Source organism: Nipponia nippon, unplaced genomic scaffold (assembly GCF_047370975.1).
Source record: "Nipponia nippon isolate SJK-2023a ecotype South Korea unplaced genomic scaffold, ASM4737097v1 scaffold_4, whole genome shotgun sequence".
Lineage (NCBI taxonomy): Eukaryota > Metazoa > Chordata > Aves > Pelecaniformes > Threskiornithidae > Nipponia > Nipponia nippon.
This window is the reverse complement of record NW_028262358.1, coordinates 23,651,158-23,671,612: the sequence shown is the minus strand read 5'-3', so window position 1 is coordinate 23,671,612 and position 20,455 is coordinate 23,651,158. Positions and strand designations below refer to the sequence as shown.

At 36.3% G+C, this 20,455-nt stretch overlaps 1 protein-coding gene across 1 annotated transcript in view; it reads right to left on the bottom strand.

Moving 5' to 3' along the window:
- The window catches only part of USH2A (usherin), a 391,921-nt gene that overhangs the window by 194,229 nt on the left and 177,237 nt on the right, over window positions 1-20,455 (bottom strand). Inside the window, exons 32-33 of the mRNA XM_087774988.1 lie at window positions 1,165-1,324; window positions 507-678 (exon numbers count right to left, since the gene is read on the bottom strand). Of these exons, the coding sequence (XP_087631114.1) occupies window positions 507-678; window positions 1,165-1,324 (332 nt within the window). The remainder of the gene's footprint in view (window positions 1-506; window positions 679-1,164; window positions 1,325-20,455) is intronic.

The window sequence follows — 20,455 nt, the reverse complement described above, 5'->3', positions numbered from 1 at the left end:
TTTTATTTCGTCACAAAATAAAACCAATGATAAAGAAATGCAATGAAAACACCAAGGTCTTTTAAAATGTTTTCAGTAATCAAACTGCTACTTGACACTGAACTCTCTTCCTCTCTGTTATTTCCTTCTACATACAGATTTTATGAAGAAAGAGCAAATTACCATGGTACAAAATATGAAAGGCTAACATTTTCAAATACATTCAACATTTTCTTGTAAGTTGGGGGCAGGAGACATTTTTTAAATCTTTCATATATTTCTGGTCAATTCTCTAGTAGTTATCATCCAACTTATCCTCAAAGAAAATATGTATTTAAATTACATACACATTTTTTGAGGGCCTGTTTTGAAACAAAACACCTACTATCATTCAGGATGGCTCATCCACCTTAGTTTCAGAAAGAAGAGGTTAAAGTGGACACATGAACCATTGAGTATTTAAGATGTTAACAAATCAGAATCATTTTCACCATTTTACACCTCTACTACGCATCTTTAAAACTTACAGCCAGTTTTATGAGGTATTCTGTACCCGGGAAAAGATGCTGAATAGTAAAATCCAGAAAAAGTTCTGTGCTGTTATAGATTACATTCCACTTTGTAAAATTCTGCTCATTGTTGGCAATATAAATTATATAGCGATCTAGTATTCCATTTACTTCTACTGGTTCTTTCCATCTGCAAATAAAAGCAAAATATGATTAAGACCAGCAAAGATTCAGACCGTACTGAAAAATGTAAGTCTTCGTTTAGGGGACTTTGTGGGGTTTATTTTAAGAATTTGAAAACATACTTTTGCAACCATAAAAATAACTCTAAGGCATACCTCTAATGCAGTATTTGTACTCAATAGATAAATGATTACAGTAACACACAAAGCAGGGGCTACAAAACGGGCATATCACCAGAACATTTCCTGCACTGAAGTTTGCAGAGGCTATGCCCATATGTAGGTTATACTGATTGCGTAAAGACAAAATGGAAATTAAGTTGGCAAGTGATAATCAGAAGGTTCACAGAACCACTAAACTAATCACTTCTATGCATTTAATCATAATAAATTTAATTTTATGTCACAAACCCTTCCCCTGATTGAACTCACTGGAATTCTTGAATAAACTGATGCACTATTGTGTTGCCAGGAGAGAAGAAATCCTTACTTACTGTACATATATTGTTCTAGAATCCAAAACCGTCAGGACCGGGGCATCTACGTGAGATGGTGGCAGCTGTGCTGTAAACAAGGTGACCTGAGAACTGTTTGTACAGCCAGCAAGCGTGCACGCAGTGAGCAGAAACTGGTGTGGCGTAAAAACTGTTAAATCTAGGGCAAAAAAGGAATATGAATTTACTTTGTATATTAATTTTATTTTGTTTTTCTGTAACTGTCAGAGAGCATTGAATTCAGAAAATCAAGAGGAAGAGGGACCTTAATGTCTTCAATGTTTCAGATTTGTCCCAGAGGAGTGAATAGGTGCTGGTTGTTTAATAACAAATAACGGCAAATTTTGACTACTAATAGATCTACGGAGCATGCTTTGGTTGAGGCGACCCCATTGTACAGTACATTTACACGAGAACGTACACCACCCAAACAAAACAAAGATGTTAGCCTCTTAGGTGCTACATACTATATCAATTTGCTACGGTGGCAAATGAACACCTTTAGAGATGATTAAATCAAATCAAATTAATGGAAAAACAAGTACAGGTTCATTAACACAGCCAGATTTTTTTTTTTTTTAAATGTGCTGTATGATACATGAATGTCAAGCATCAATACATACAATGATTCACTCTATGTAGGTTTCACTATAAGCATGAACACAAAGGAAGCTCATTGTTGCCACCACTCATACTGGTCTGTTCTCTCTTTGCCTGTTTGCCTTCAGCTGCATGAATGCCCAACATTTGTAAAATATATTTCAGTAAAGACAACCTGTCTAATGCTATAGCAAAACAACTGTTAAATGGTTATTTATTATGAAGCTATCTTGAGTTTCAATTACTGCAGAAAATGGTGAATAAAATGTAGCATCTTTGCTGAATAAAGATTCTAAAAAAATCTTTAGCTGCATATATTCTTCCTTATACTAATAAAGGAATGTTTGTCAGAAAAAAAATGTAGTAGGAAAGTAACGCAGTCATAATTTTCTAATCCTTTTCATTTTTTATTAAAATACAAATCACTGATTTTAACGAGCAAATCCTTTAAGAAGGAATTTACAACTGAGGTTTTGGCAACAGTATAAGGTATACGAGTAAAATGCATGTTATAGATACGCATTTTTAGTATGCCAGAAAAGTTCTGGGTTTTTGGAAGACATAACAAATGTTAGTGTTTTCAGAGCCAAATAGTATCAAACTATCATTTTGTACAAAAATATTTGGGAGCACAAATTCAAAAATTGCAACTGAATGACAAAGGCATGACTAAAGCAGAAATGATGTAGACCCAACTTCTTTCTCATTAGTTTTCCCCTCATATAATGTCTCCAGTCCCTGCTGCAACAGAATTCCTTCTGATTTACTCCACTCTGTGTGAGGAGAGAATGAACTCGTGCATTTTTATTGAAAACGCAGTATCACTCACTGATATTATCACTGGTATTGTTCTATGGAGCACATGGCAAAGTGTGAGTTAAAAAAAAATGCCATAACTGAAAAAAAAAAATCATCAAGTGAATGCCTGTAACACAGTGACATGTTTAATCAACGTAATGGGGCTGATTCTACCAGGGTTAAGCAGTGCTTATGTGGGTGAGAGGGGGAACGCACACTCCAGAGCAGGTGCTCAAGCTGGCTCAGCAAGCAGAGAAAGTAAACTCCACACACTGCACCGACTGTATTGCCCTCATTAGTGTACAACTTCCTAGATCCCTTGTTCCTCACAGCTGCCGTCAGAGAAGCCGCAAAAAGTACAGATGGAGATGGAAGTCCGTGAGACAAGAATCAGATACTCCATGTGCTGGGTGGGAAAAAACATGACCAGAATGGGTTTACGTTTAGAAATCCTAAAATGAACGACTGAAAACAATCCTTGGCACCTGTTTAATTCATATTCTTGTAAACAGTGAATATGCATTCTTCTCTGAGTTGAAACTGTATTGTGGGGCTTCACATTTCAATGAATATAACAGAAGGGAAGGGAGAAGAGAAAAAAAGTGGATTTCTCCTTTTCCATTTGTTTGTGGTGAATGGCTGTTTTCCTTGTACACAGATTTGGGATGGAGGTTGGGGAGGGGTATTTTTCTCTCCTTTAAGGAAAACTCCTCATCAAGGAACTGCTTTTTTTTAAAAAGGTAGCTTGTACTGAAACCCTATTTGATGCACACTGTAGCTGATGAGACTACTTGCATGCATAAGAGTTTCTGGAAATACCTAGTTAAATTTGAAGAGAGGAACTTTATCAAGGATGAAGAGAACAGAAGATGGAAAAATGTTTTATTTCCCTCCCTGAAAAAAAACAAGTGACTATAAGTTATCATATGTGTCTCAGTGCCTGGAATGGAAAAAGCGAAAAGACAAGACAGGGAAATATGCAAAGTTTAAAAGAAGAGGAATAACAAGGAATGGAAACACAGGACATATGAGCAGCAAGATCCTTTAGGATCAACTGATAAGCATACTGAGAGGGGAGGGAAGGAGAGGAGAGATTAAAAAAAAAAAGAGTAGAAAGACAAAATATGAAGAAAAGCAACATGTCACCAGGATCAAAAGAAAGCTTTATTCCTCATCTTGATTTAATAATGCCAATGTATTTTGACTAATAAATGCCAGATAGAAAATTTCAAAGGAATCTGAAAGATTTTGGTGGGATAAAGGCTAAAAAGACAAATTACATTAGTAGGAGCAGGAGAAGAAAATATAAAAATGAGCGACTTAGGAATGTCACTCAAAGGATGAGCTTTGCAGCCAATGAAAATCTCTCCATAGACTTCACCAAGGTTTGGATGAGCATGCGAATATAGTGTACATAGTATTTCTAAAAGGTTAGAACCAGAAACTGACAAACTGAACAACAAAAATCATATTACATTGATACAATTATTTGTCACAATCTGATTTGGCAAATATTTTCCTGTTTAAAGTTCAAGTGTTTCATAATGGATGAATGGATTCAAACAACTACAGATACAAACATGAACCTGAATGAGGAGGGAGGAGGTTCTTAAAACTACAAAGCCACTGTTTGTCAAGGTCCTCTAGCAACAACGCCTTTTTTTCCATTTGCTTGATTGCATGATTTGCATAAGATCAAATGTAGGCAATTGTGGACATGAAAAACAGATCGCTCTCAAACACATTAGAAAAGGATCCACAAACATTATCCAGAACTGCGTTACAAGAAAATGGACCCCAGTGCACGGAAAACTCAGTGATTAATGTCAAACAAACTATAATTTACAATATAGGGCAGGAATCATATGTTATTTTACAATTGATTTCATGCTGTTGCTGGAAGAATTTCATTGATCTCAGAATGAACCCAATAAGCAGACAATTATTTTCTTTTTAACTCACAGCAAAAACTGAAATTTTTTTCTTACACATTTGGTTGATCAGGTTATATTCCTGTGTGTTCCACAATTCCAGTCCCCTGTGTTACTTTAAAATAATATCAAATGCTTCTTATTGCAATTTTCCAATAACTGCTCTCTTAAATCACTTATTTCTTACCCAAACAAAGCTAAACTTAAAAATTATAGAGGTTTACTGAGAAAAACCTCAATTCAGGATTTGGTCTTGTACTCATTTCTTGACTCAGAAGGGCAAAGAGCACCAAAAGGCAAAGAAAAAAGAGACTTTCTTGGGGGTACAGGATTCTCTCAAATCATCCTATTAAGGTAGCAGGTAGCTAAAAAAAATAATTCTGCATTTTTCATGTCAAAAACAGAACAAAAGAAGAAAAATAAATACAATAAAACCCCACATATCTGTTTTAAAACCATTACTTAATTCCCCCCTCCAAAAAAGGGAGGTGAGAGGGAGGGGAAGGACAGGTAGAGAAGGGATCAATGTGCCTTTTCATCTCTTTGACCTCAGAGGCAATACAAACAAACTAAATTCTTTTCTAGCTCACATGTCAGCAAGAGAATTGCTAACTATAGTGGCTATCATTAAAATTGACATTTGCATACCACTACATTTATTATATATGTGGTATATGTGGAACTTCCCACACTAACCAAGGCAACTATCTTAAATATCATGGTAAATCTAACTATAGTGGTTGGTATATATTGCAGTTTCTAATAACCACCAGCATAAGTCCTGATAGCACAATCAATGCATGAGACAGAAAGAATAAAGAATGACCCTGTTTGCATGGTCAATAAGAACACTCACTTTGCTTTGATCAAATTTAATGGGTAGTCATTGAAAGATAATATGCAACACTACAGTGCTACTTTTAGCATAGAATTTGAGAGATGTAACTAAGATAGAGAAGGAAAACATAATAGAGTAAAAAAAAAAAAAAACAAACAAACAAAAACACAACGCCAAAATTAAAGATTTAAGAACTTGACTCAAAACATGAGCTTTACCGTTGAGATGTCAGAGTATATCACAGTTCAAAAATAACATAGTAATAATGTCTGCAATGTTTTAATTTATCTGTAACATGCAGCATTCTGTATTCAGGTTTACAGCAAGAGAGTCACATACTCTTCTTCCCTCCCCTCTTCCACCCTATTTCCACTCTCCCTGGTTTCAGGCAGGTATTGTAAGGACCAGAAATGGCAATGTCCTGTCTTGGTGAGCGCTCAGTTGAAACGTGACTTGTGTAAGGAACCCCACATAGTTTCTCTCAGGAAAATAATTGAGACAATAGCTATCCCATTGCTATATTCAAGGGAAAATAATACGGCAGCACTGTAGCAAGGGATTGTTAGCAGCACAACAAAGAAAACCTGCTGAGAGAGTATGAAGATGAAAAACTTCCAAAGAATTCCAATCACCACGTTGTTTATGTAGGTAGACTGTACGACTACTTCAACTCATTACTCACATCCTTATTCTGTTCTCTCTTCTTCTTTCTCATAGTTTGTTAAATTAACTCACAGTAACTTAATATTTAATTAGAGGGTAAACTCTTTGGGACCATAAATCTGCATCACCAAATACAACGATGTCCCCATCTGATTTTTATGCACTACCAAATAAAACCCCCAAACAAATTCATAAAGTGCCAAGATTGTATTATCAGGCTTGCTCCATCAGACATCATTAGCAGTTCTTTCCCTTCCGCCATTTTCTGAAAGCAAGCAACAACTCATATATAAATTTTAGTACAGTATATCCTGCTTTCTGTATATACAAAGCACCAATCACTTAATTATATTGACTCTCAAAGAATGATCACTAGTGTACAACCTTCTCTGGGAAGGTATTATACTAATGCTGCATCTTTTTCACAGATCTCCTGTGAACCCTATGCCATACTCATCACTCCCTTGAAAATATTTCAGAAAAAACAGGGCATCACAAATGACACCACGTGCCTACTTCAGTCAACTCAATCAAGCCCAAGAAAACAGTGTGCTCATGTACCTAATGGTATAAACTAGCAATGAATGGCCTTTCACATGTGGAACTGGCCCATTAATTGAAGAAAAGAGATATCTTCCAAGATAGCAGCAAATCCTACTGGATATTAATTAATAACTAAGAATGTTCCAGAGTGAGAATTAAAAGAATTTTGTGTAGCCACTAAAAACAAGGGCAAGAAATAAAGAGAGACAAATAAACTCAGGGTCAGAAATAATTATTTTCAGGAAGCACCATAAGCTGTTGTTCTGCTCTCTAACCAGCAAAGACTTTGACACAATGGCATATGGATGAAACAACTTTGCTTCTAGCTGGCCAACAAAAGCTGATGTGTTTTAGAAGCTATTTGCTCAGCAGTGAATATCGCTGGTTTTCCAAATTACTCATAAAGGAGTCAATCCTCATTCCATTTGAGATTTATATGCTTCAGAAGAGTTCAGGAAAGGTACAACTTCCAGGCCCCATCTGAGAAATTAAAGAGCATAACACAAAACCATGTATCATATGGGAGCACCAAAAACATAAGACTCGTGTTGGACTGTGTAAAAAAGTTATATTCAAGAAGAAAAACCCTTTGACACAAATGTGAAAGAAAAGGAGCTTTAATCATTTCAGTTTGCAATGATTGCAAACAATTAATGAAGTTATTACATGCACATGGTAGAACTACAGTTCCACTTTTGGAAAAGTGGTAGCTCCAAAGTACTTTAATGCTTTTAAATATAATTATGTTTTATCAGCAAAGATTATAAAGTCTATTTGTTTTCACATTTAGTAACAGTGTCTCTTATTTATGCTCTTACAACCCCTAACTCTTGCACATAAAACTTTTCTGCCATTTATCAGCCCAAACTCTTGTTTGAGCACAAAATTCTTTGAGCACAAACTCATCCCTCAAATGTTCTGTTTCATCCTGGCCAATTCACAAGGACACATTAGCATCCATTCCTGATTATTGTGTTTGGTTTTTTTGTTTGTTTTTTTTTTTTTTTTGGTAAAACTATTCGTTTTAACCTTACCCTAGCAAGGCACACATCTTTTTAACTCAACATGCATATTATTCCTTTCCCATTGCAAAAGTTGGAATACAAGGATTCCAGTCTTTTATTTTAAAACCGTGTCCCTGGGATAGCTACTATGGGCACATTTTCCAGGCTGTTCTTGCCCTCCAGTTAGGACACGCTAGCCTGAAATCCTAAAGGTGCTCAGCTGAAGAAAACTCAAATCACGCAGAGTGCCACATACCACATTGTTTAGAAAAAGTTGAAGGGAAACATCAGAGAAGTACATCTAAACTTCTCTTAATACTTTACCACCAATTAGTCTACTGATTCCTTGTGTGACTCTAATGACATCTCATGTCACTGACCACAGAAGAATCACCATGCATGCGTGAAGCTCCTTGGAACCCTCCTTCCCTAACGTCCCTAAAGCGTTCTCCTGGTCCATCATCGTTAGTCACCGTCAGAAATATATACGGGTGTTTTGGGAGTTTTTTTAAAGGCTTTTCTTGCTGCCAAAACAACACATAGCCAGTCAGTGCGAATATTCAGCATCAGATGAACCTAATGAACTTCCATGTCTTTGTTTGCTAGAATTAAAACCATGCATTGTCTCCTTAGTTTACTTCAATTATAACTGGACAAATAAGGTGAGTTTGAAGGTCAGAGAGGGAGAAAGCAGAAAGAGGACAGAGCACATTAATTTTTAGCAGGCACATGAAGGGAAGTAATTGTGGTCATACCAATATCACTATCTTAGTTTCATTTCTCTCTTTGGCATTTCTTTGCACATCATATGGCATGATGCAGCCCTATTTTAAGATTTAAATGAAAAATTCCATTCACGAATGCTTCCAATCCAGTCACTGTATTGCTATCAGCTTAAATAGAGGGGAGTTGTTAGCATACATCATAAGAACCATGGTCTTTCAGTAAATGTCGAGCCTAAAAAAGTGAAAAGGGAAGAAAAGTGTTTTGAACATTTTACCTCTGTATTACTTCAGCTTTATATTCACAACTGGAAAACATATTTGCACTAGGCAACTACGTTGCAAATTTGAATCTCAGATTCCTGCTGCTATAAAACTGGAACTACTCTGGATTCACATTAGTATGACCAAGAACCCCCTGGCTCACTAACAGAAATACATCCTGTATTCCCAAGTAATTCCCATCTTGCTGCAGTGGGAGAAACAAAATTCAGATCCACCTTACATTTGGTGCCGAGTTAATCGTATCAGGTCAAGAGAAGTGCCTGAGTGCCACTTTTACAACCCACTGAAGAACATGTATGAATGTGCAGCTGTGGTAAGAGAAGCCAGTAAGATGTTAAGTTATATAAGAATATATGGTAAGTAATACAGCGACTATTACTATCCATTTTATATAAATCAATAGTGCAGTCTCATCTGGAATAGCATATATTACAGAGTGCAGAAATAAAGTCTGTCTGGAAAATGGCAGTGAGAAAGCACAGGCTTACAAACACTCTCTTAGGAAGAGAGGCTGAAAAAAACAACCTGAGAAAAGGAAACAAAGATGATGACACACCATACAGGTATATAAGATAGTAAGTGCTACATAGAAAAGCAATTAGGACTCTGTGTTCCCATGAACTCCCTTTCAATAATACAGGGGGAAAAAAGGACATCCAATAAATTTAGAAAGTGGAATTTTGAGAGAAAGTCACACCACTCAAAATCATGGAACATCTACTGCTGACAAGAAAGATTCAGGTTTATCTTTACAAATCAAATTCTGGGGGAGAAACATTAAATATCAACATTGTGTTTTTAAAATTATTTTTATAAGCATCACTGTAATTTGCAAATCTGTAGAACAGAGTCCTGCAAGATTTCTATGCTTCTCTCTGTATCCGAGACTACTTAGAACTCTTCAACATTGTATTTTATTTTTTAAGTTTTCCTGCCTAAGCAAAGAAAAAGAGGGATGCGAGGAAAGAAATTAATTTCCAAAAGAAATATTTTCTTTGACAAAAAGTAAATAATTTTACTAGTAGATTTTTACTTGTTAAAATCGAATATGCATACTAAATTGCAAAATACCATTTTAACCTCAAACCAATTGTTTTAATCAACAAAATATTCAATAACAAAAAATTCATCAAGCAAGCAGAAACGTGAGACAGCACACTCAGACTAGAAATTGGAATCTAAACCAGAAAAATATGACAATGGCTGTTTGCACTGCTATCAACTAGAGGTTACAGATTAGTGCTTTATAGGTTATGAGCTTTCTTTAGCTATATATGCATTTTACAGCCATTATGGGTAACTTGTTCCACCATTTTGTATAGTACCCAGCATGCAAGATGATTAGAGAACAACTCTCACCATCCAGGCAAGGCATCATGTGATTTAAGAGTTTCTGTAGAAGAGATATTATCACCTTCCCAGGATCAGAACAGCTCTGTATATCTGAATTATAGTCAGAGAATAAAGGATTTTGCTAAAACATTACTGTAGTGCTGGAACAAGGATGGTGGGAGGACTCAGGTTCTGAGCACCATTCCTAAACAAGAAAATTTATAGCAAGTTAAATCTGTTGCAAGACTACAAAAGCTGAGCTAGTTTTCAGCTGGCCACAGAATTAGCAGCATAGTAAAATACACTGTACTTCTACCTGCTCTGCTCTGTCTTTACCAGAACAACCAGTCCCAGCTGTTGAGTCATTAATATGGTCAACATGTAGTTGGGGAAAATTACTGGGACTTCTTTTCCCCCCCCCTTTTCTTTTTTTTTTTTTTAAGTTTACTTGCTGTATATTTGTTTTTAAAACACAGCAGAAAAAAAAAAAAAACCAAAACCAAACCAACCCACAAAACCCTGAAAAGCCCAAAGTTTTTTTTCAACTTGACATGTTGCACTACCCAGTTATGTCATATAGTGTCAGTAATGTCATCAGATAACATAACTGCCACAATCTGATGTGATGCATTAAACTGGGATTACCAGAATAAATCATGTTTGTGGGTACACAGATCACAGGTGGTGCAGTCAGCTGCTCTGTATTATGGCGTATCTATAGGATGTGCAGATTAGGATATAATGTTCAGAGGCTTGTTCTCTTTTTTGAAGTGCTTTGCAACCATAACTCAATAGTAAGGAGCCACCAAACAGTTATAATGGCATAAACCATCATCAGGGAAAAATACAAATCGATCAGTGCCAGCGATATAAAAGAAAGAGCATACATCTGTCCCCAGTCTCATAAATTCAGTGGTTGTTGCAGGCTTTTTCTCTATCCCACACGTACTTTATTAATAACAGTAACTACCATAAATAATAATAATGCAGAGTAGTTTATTTCAAGATGAATGCTGCTCTTATTATCTGTTGATCCTCTCCCTTATTTCTTACATCCTGTCTATATTCCTCCTGTAAATGGGGAGGGAGAGCTAGTTTAATTTATTGTTTGAAGTTTATGCCCTTTAATTGACAACAGTGTGCTATGCCAAGAAAGTTGTCTATTTAGGCTCCCTGAAATATCTGCATAACTTAACTGGCATGTTAAGCTTCTACAAAGGAGGCATAGAATTTACATTCTACTGCATGTTATAAATAAGTAATAAGAACAGATTAGAATTATGCATTTACGCCTACTAGTGAGAGTGAGATGCATAATTCACAAGTGGCAAACCCTTAAGAGGCTTTCGTACTTCACCCCAACCCTCTCCCCCCTCCAATCTCGTATATGTAGAACATAGTATATTTTTCAGTCCCACTGCTCCACAGTTCTTTTTTTTTTCTTCCAGCAAGGCTGTTCTGATTTTATAATCACTACTTTTTCTTTCTTGCAGAAAAGCAACAGACACTATATGTTAGTAGTCATTGTTGGGAATGTATCTCCTTTTTGTTACAGTATTGGTGTCACCTTTCTGAATTTTCTTGCGATACTCAGGGACATGACTGTAAGAGGCGGATGTTAAACGGCAATGCTTTCAGAAGGTGCCAGAGTAAACTGAAGTCCTCTACCTAAATTACAAAGAGAACGCAGAACTTGTAACTGAAACTTCCTTCGCTTCATAGTTAACGTGACATACTGCTCCTCTAGTTGGATCTCCTGGAGGAGTAGACTAATCTCTATGCCCATTCATGTCCTCAGCTTCTCTGCTGAAGACCACAATTTATATGATAGCATGTGAATGCCACAGATTTTGCAGAGCCCGTGGCTTTCCCCCACAACAGTTCTACCTCTAAGAAGCACTCTGTTACCTGGTGATAAGGTGTAGGAACAAGGAATGATTTTAGTCTAGTTGCTTTGATATTTTTTGGTTCTCTGGCTGGAGCACTACAGTGTTGATTAATGTACCTCCCAAAGAGGCATCATTAGGAACAGGCTCTTTGGTGGAGGAAGTCATCTTGTAATTTCTCTCAACTGTTTTGAACTTAGTCTGTTTAGTTCCCTGGATTTTCCTTTGTTCTGCGTCCAAATATTTTAAATTATGTTCTAGTTCTAACTACCATTTGTTTATTCTGCCTCAATCTCTGCCATGCAACTTCTTTTCACAGTTAAGCTAAGACTTGTACCTCTCTTTTTCTGGTAACATTTATTTATTTAATCTTTTGATTTCTTCAGTGTACCTCACTTTATTTTGAGTTTTCCTTGACTAACTTTCTATGTACTTTATCTCTGCCTGTAAACTTAGGCAAATGACTTCAATTATACATGTATTTTACTTCCCAGTACAATTTAACAGCTTAAAAATTGTTATGTGACATTGCAACAATGGTATTAAATCCCAAGAGTCATATCTCAAAAATTTGAAACACATTAGTTGAAATGAAAATAATACTTTTACCCTAACTTTTAAGAATAGCAAAAGGTACCACAATTATTTCGATATGTAGGAGAGCATTCTTATCCTTGAGCTGATGAAAAGGCTAGCATGCCAGCTCATGAGAATATGTGAACATTCTTGTAAATTGAATTAAATTATTGTTCCTTGATCAGAAAACAAATGACTAACAATATTAAAATTAAGTGTTCATAAATAGCTCTAAAGTTGAAGTGAGTATAAATTCAGCTTTCAAAAGGAAGCTATTGACATACTGTACCAACACGGGTTACTTTCCACTATTGATACTTTCTGTCATTTTCTACATTTCTCCTAGAATAGACTGTGGAAATTTTCATCACTTCATCCTTTGTCTGAACTCACCCAGTCTAGCCAATGATCCTGGAAAGGTAAGCAATGAGGACCCAGAAGCTTTTAGTAAGCCAGATTTTCTAGTCACCTCTGAATAACCTTTTCCACTGACTAGCAGAGGTGATGCAAAGCTATTCACCCACTGCCCTAACAAGAAAGCTTTCAACCATTGGCAGAGCTGTTTTAGCTGCCCCAGCTATCTGTATTGCACTGATTCCAACTCTAATTTATACCAACTAGACAATTTATACCAACTATTTTAAAATAAAAACATTATAAGTCTCCCCAAGATATTTGTATAAAATTTTATATATTTATGCACCTCTGTTGATGGAAACCACGTATGCTCACAGAAAGAACAGAGAAACTTAGTGACTGAATTGATTAAAACACAAATTAGAATTGGAAATTGCTAATGATATATTTCCAGATACAGAACACAGGCAGTATATTATCACCAGTGTAAAAATTCACTCTTTCCCACCTGATCCCTTATTCTCTTACATGCGTAGACCTTGTGCAGCACCACTCCTTACCAAAATGATTGAACAGCACGATTCTTAAATTAGAAATCCAGATGCTTATTTACACGTAGCCATAAACATAGCCAGACATGCAGAAAAAGAAATCAAGATACACATACTGTAAATGTGACTTAAATGTGTCTCTGTAATAAAGGCACATGGTATATTCAAAGTAGCCATCACAGAAACAATAACGATGTTTATCATCTACCTTTCCATTCTTCTTAAGACCATGAGTCTAAGCCTTACTTAATGAACACTAATCTGATGTTGTTCTTACATGTTTAGTTTTATGTTCACTTAAATATTTTTTCACATGCACTAGTTTATTTCCCTGTAACACGTCACTTTAATGTGTCACTCTATTTATACAATAAAAACCATGGAAAAGAAAGAAAGAAAAAAGAGAAAACCCCCAGCAGCTTCCAAAGTCCAACTACAATTTATGTAAAACGCTTCAATCAGAAATAGATTGTCATAAAAATACAATATTTCATGGAAGACTAGTGGAAAACATGATGGAGTTCAGTACTGACTAAAAGGCTATTAAGGTTTATGTAAACAATTTAGGCAATCAGAGTAGAAACCTAGGTTAGATTTCTGGCAGTGATTCAACAGGAAAGGAAGTGTCCTAGAATGCCTCTCATGCTTTTTGTGACATGATTTATGCCTTGCATATATTTTCACATAACTTAGGAGAATAGGGAAACAGATTTTGAAAATACAGGAATCCTCCTCCAATCATACAAACCATCAAATATTTTTGAAATCAAAGTTATATCGAACTATTTTATGGCCTTGTAACACTCAGACTTGTATTGTTCACACACAAGACAAGACTTGTGAGAGATGAAAAATACTCAAGAAGGTCTGGACTTACAGTAACAGGAAAAGACATTAATTGGTGAAGCATTTTAGAAATACAAGTTGTAAAGAAGTTGATCAGATTTAGTGAAACAAGTCTGAAACATATGCAAACATCAAAGATTCCCCTTTTCATAAATTTATCTCATTATAGCTTTCTGTTTTTTCAGTAAATAAAATGCTGAAAATATTTAAGTAATGGTTAATGACTCGACACCTTTGTGCCCATGCATTTGGTAAAACCAAGAAAAAGGGGAACCCTCCAGAAGTATTACTGTGGTGTTACCTGCCTGTACGTTGTCGCCATTTATTAACATTCCTCTAGTGTTAAAGGAAGGTTGGGACACATCAGGTATAGAGAGAAGGGTCTGTGTCTAGTGCAAGCCAAACAGGAATGCATGTACTGCTCAGTCAGAATAATTATCACAGCTGATAATCCAACACGATTTGTAATAGCATCATGGAAGAAAATATCTATCTTAAATATACATCAAGCATTTGGCAGTTCAGGAGGCCAAATGGTCCTAAATGAGTAAGGAGAAATATGAGTGTGTTTTCCAGGGCATAAGAAAAATCCCAGAGAGAAGCTTCATTATGCAGCTTGCAATATCAAGAAGGCTGCCCCACTCTTTCCAAGCCTGTTAAGTTAGAGCTAAGTGAGGTATATCCTTATGAATGGATATCAAGAGATTCAAACAGAAGCCGCAGGCTTGGCCTTAGTCCATCTGTGCAAGAGGCGTCATATCTTTAGTTACACGAGTCCAGCATTACCTGAAACTAAGCATAAATCATTTACCAAGCATTTCAAAATTATCCTGCAAAAAAAAAAAAAAACCACAACAACCCAAAAAACCAAAAAAACCACAACCAAAAAACCCTAAAAAAACCCCAAAACGAAAAACTCTCAGGAAAGTGGAGGTGCTTTTCTTTATTTATAATCATACGATTTATAAGTTGAACATAAAACCTTGCACAGTTTCTGATGCTTTCTAAAGCACTTAACACAAGTGTGATTGATGAAATCTTGACTTAAACTATAAGTCCGTTTTATCAGCAAAATTAAAACCAGAATAGAACCCACCACTTCGCCTTACTAGCTTCAGGCAAACCACAATTACCAGATATACTGCTGAAAATAAGATCCCACAAAGAGTATTTCAGGCTATGAGCACAACATGGCCAAGAAAGCATATTCTAGTTCTTATAAATCTAAGGAGACCTCTCAATATTCAATAGCAAACAGCGGTCACCACATGACAACTGCTCACAAAGAGAAACTGTATCACTTGATAGGGCCCTATTATAAAGTTCTCGCTGATGGAAGACAAAATGCAGAGAAGCAAATTACGCCCTTCAGAAATCCCAAAGGAAGGTACAAGATGCACAATATGGGGCCGGTTGGCCCAAGAGAAGTTCGCACAGACAACATTACAACAAACTGATCTCAGAAAGTGCCAAATAAGAATTTGCTGCTATCTAACTGCAGTGGGGATGTCTTGGAGAAGACCTGCAAATCCACATGACAGTTCAGAACACCTCCAAGACGATAATGTGTGGACAGTAAGCTCTGCTGCTTGAAAAAAAAAAAATAAAAAAAGAAGACTAAAAAAGGCTGTATTTAAATTTTACAAATTGAACTCAATGAACCCTTGATTTAAATCTGTCCTCCTCAGTACGCACTGTCTTTTGAAGAGATCTCAGCATCTTTAAATCTGCTGACCAATCTAGATATCTGTGAAGGAGAAAATAAAGAACTAGAAGCCTATATATGTCTAATTCTGACAACTAATTTTGAAGTAAGATCACAGGACAAAATAATCTGGGAGTTTTACATTTTTTAGTGGTTTTAATTCTTGTCATGGGATTTAGACAAGCCTGGAAATCAATGTTTTTATTCTCTTTGTTTAAAAACAGAGCCCAGAGCCAAAATATTTCCTATGCTGCCAGAAGCAAAAGGAGAAAAAAGGACTCTCCCTGTTCTACAGCTATTAGTTCTGGAGAAGCTATTTGCTCCAGTTTGCATTGGTATATACAGAAGATTAGGAGGTACCGATCACTCTCATTTTATAATTTGTGTTGCATTTTAATTTTTAGAAAGCAGTACTCAAGCAACCTGAGAGCTCAGCAATTCCAGCAGGGTTAGTGTGAGTTCTCTCCTGGCTTGCTGTGTTACCCAAATCTGATCAAAGGACAAGGACTCCAGAAGCTTGTCCAGCTGTGGCTTTATAATGACACCATTAGGTTTTGCTCTATAATCAAGGTCCCTAAAAGTCTGTGTAGCTTCAGGCTTAATATCTGCGACAAGGTTAACTGAAATCTGCAGCAAGGATAACTACTTTAGCAGATTGTATCAGCAGGAAATATTTAAACACTATTTAAAAGGATTTTAAATAAGCAGATTTTATTTAACACTGCACTAATGCACTGCAATAGAAAATGATACAACAGAGCTGCTACAAATAAACATAATGCTTTTACCCTTACCTCACCCCCTTCCCTTCTAAATTCCCCAGATCTGTATTATTGAGTCCAATGAGTGTACCAGATCTTTCTGTCTGAAGCTGAAATACAGGAATGCCAGGCTCAGACAGCCCATTTGCCCTTTGGTTTTGTGCCTGCTGAATCTGCATTCTGGGTCTGCAGAATTAATTACGATAGTACCGGTCACTGGCAATGTCAGTGTTGCCAATTCAGGTGTATCAAATGTTCTTTCTTATACGCCTACAACTTTTAGAGAAAGGCAGCTTCTCCTGTAAAACTGGTGTACTCTGCCCTCTAGTGCTAGGTGCACCAATATATGTTTACTTAAATGCATACTCAGGCCACAATAAAGCCTGAGGCAGCAAGAGTTTTTTACACACCATCCTGGAAAACATGTTATTCCCTGTACCCCTTATCAGCTGGATGTGTTGCTAAACCAAATATGGGCCTGGAACTGTAGCATGGTATTGCAAGACCCTAAAATAAGAAAGAGACACTGGGGCATGTCTCATTGGGTCACATGCAAGACATTTCAGATAACGAATTCTAACTGCAAAGAGGTGAAGACTAACTTTTCATTGCTCACAATGGTATTAAATAAGTCTCTGCTTCACAAAAAAAAAAAGAGGAATTGTGACATTCTGAGTTATAATATACATAAATCTAGCCCTAACATTATATTGGATAGCAAACCCTTCTTTCCAAAACACTCTAGTGAAAGAACAGACTGCGTTCATTTGGTATTTATATATATTTCACTGCAACTGGAAGATGGGAAATAAGCTCATACCAGAGGACTACAGAATTTTTCTATTGTTTGTCCTTTAAGGCAAAAGCTGCCTGTCATCTTTGAGCAGGACCTAAAACAAAGGAACGTAAATCCTTAGGGTTGGAAACTGGTGTATTTAAACATGGCTATAGCTAAAAACTGTATGAAAAGTAACCATGAGAACTGCATCTTAAACCTAACATAAGAAGTATTTCCTTCTCAGTGATTCAGCTTCTTGCAGTGATACATCTTATTGCAATTATCCTCTATGTACAATTCTGTGGATTTTCTTGTTCAAATTGTTTCACTTGGCAATTAGTACAATATTGATATTATGATGGATTTTGCTTTTATTATCATGATCTATCATTTAAAACAAGCAGTAGTAGTCATAGGGATAAAAAGGACAAAAAAACTTTGCCAATTTTTCACTAAAATGTAATAATTGTGCATGGCTGTGCATAGTGTGTACTGTAATTACTAATGGTTTAGAGCAACATAAAAAATACAGGTACTAATTTGGGATTCTCCCATTTTTTAAGTTCAGATATGCTAAGCCCTGTTTGCACAGATGTCAAACATCTGCCTCTTCCTCACAGAAAAACAAGGCTCCCATTCTATCCTGGTTTTCTAGGATCAGCCTTTCCACACAGGTCAAACAACAATTTGAATAAGCTGAAGCTTAGTCCACGCTCTTAGACAAAATTGTGAAGGCAGCTCTTCTCACCTTTTCCAATGCTCTCCTTAATATTTTGCCCAGAAACCTGGTACAAAGCAGTCTGTCACAGTTTTTTAAACTCTTGGGCATGTAATTTAGGATAACTCTATACTCGTTTAACTCAGTTGCGGATCTGCCCTTGTAACATAGTTGACAGCATCTCTTTCCTGAAAAACTGGAAACACTTCTTTCAGGTTGACATAGAAAAATAAGTTTCATACAGCTGAGTCTTAATAAGAATATCTTCCTTTTAAAGATTCATGATGAGAACCATTAGATTCTGCTAGGAAAATTATATGAACACAATTTGTTAACATTGTCAAGTATCTAGTGCTGCAGAAAATGCAGATGTACATCCTCAATGCCAAGCTCAGTGCAAAGATTTATACATTTTTTGATTTCTAAAGATATCTACAAAGTCATTTTCCCTTTGTAACCCTGGTAGGTAACAAACACCTTTTCGTAGTCCATCAAATGCTCAGCATTTAAGAATAGAGGAATATTTTGCTCTAATCTTTTTTTCTGAAGTTTCTTCACAACAATAAGGTTTCCACCAACAAAAACCCTTGGCATTTGGGTCACATCTGATCATTACCATCTCTGCTTATACTATACTATACCATACTATAACCTTTCTGCATTTATTAGAACACCTTTCTGCTGGTGGTATTGGCACCACCAGCTCAGGCCACTGAAGTCTAATAATTTTCAGTATAAAACCCCCCCGTTTTCTCTTTCATCTAAGGCAGGTGGGAAATTTTTGAGACTAATTTAAAGAAAAGAGAAAATAAGAATGAATACTTTACCTAAATTTAAAAATATGAAAAAAGAATTACATTAAGAAATCTCCACATTTCAAAGTAGAAGCTTCCATTTTGCCTGTGAATGTTTGGATGAATGAGAAAAGCTTATTTTCCTCTCCACAGGAATAATCAACTCAAATTTTCCTAAAATCAAAAGCCTTTGTAAGATCAGTATGTATGTATTAAGAGTTTTGACGATAACTGTACCAGCTTCTCCATCACCTCACAGCTGCTAGTCATCTCTACAGAACAGTAAGATATGCAGGTTTGGAGAGCAGAACCCTGTTGCAATGGCCTTCCTGAGCTGCAGCTGTTGGTCTTGGTTACAGGAGCTTCTGCACTCTCACATAGAGGAACTGAAAGCATGAATACAAGGGCATGGATTCACACAGCCTAAATTCTGCCTGGGATCCTGGACTGAGTATTTCCTCTTGGCTTGTCCCTACCTGTTGGAGACATTAGGCTTTCACTGGACTTCAGGATGTGAAAGAGCACCCAGATTGCATGAGGAAGTAGTACCACATAAGGCAAGTGCCTAAAGGTGGGAAGCAGAAAAATTGCAGGCCGAGAGTTCACAAAGGTGCTGTGGTACAGGGGCTGGCTTCATTTCAGTGCTTGATTACTCACAACACAGAAACCAAATTTGTCAATATGGGGAAAATATTTAAAGGCACTAAGGGAGGATGGATGCCTAATGGGTCCCCCTTTTCAATATGGTAAAGTGTACATTTGCCATATATGCTTTTAAAGGGTTTCCTTTTTAATTACAGCTCAACCCCTATAGGAAACAAACACTTGAATTTCCTTGAAAATCAATGAGTATTTCAAGCCCTCAACAACTGTCAAGATCAGAAAGTAAGTTAACAATATATTTGCAATTATGATGTTAAGAAAACATATCCCTCCTCAAGTTATGGATTAATTAGTATGGGCTTAAGCTGATTGCACTTTCCATGGTCTGAAGTGGAAGTGAAGTACCAATTTTTAGACAGAATTGATGCCTTCCTAAAAAGAAAGGTTTTAAAAAATATTTCAATAGATACAGCACTTCAAAAAACACAGAGAGAATATATGACTTTCTGGTATAGACTATCGGTCAGGAACTCAGTTGTATAATTATTAAATTAGGAAAATCATTTTGGTGAATAAATAGCAAACAGATGTCAGAGACAATGAACTTTGTCTCTCTGTTTAGGGTCAATAATGTATTATGTTGAGGCAATAAGTCACCAACATCACTAGCATAAATGCTGAAGGGAAACGGAAAATAACATGGGAAAAGCCAAAAATGTAGGAGAGAGACATATATAACACTGGAAAGTCAAAAGCTGCAACTTTTCACTGTAAAACCATAACCCTTGAAGAAAAGGAGAAAAAAAAAAAAAAAAAAAAAAAGATGTTATACCTGTTTTACCTCTAGCCTACAAAGAAGAAAATCTTGGGCAGGAAGCAAAACCAGGTCAAATTAAACATATATGCAGATCTAAGCAAGATCTTGAATAAACCTGATTCAGAATGACTGGGATTTCTAGTGACCCAAATCCCAGCCTGCTGGTTCACATCGCCTCTTCCC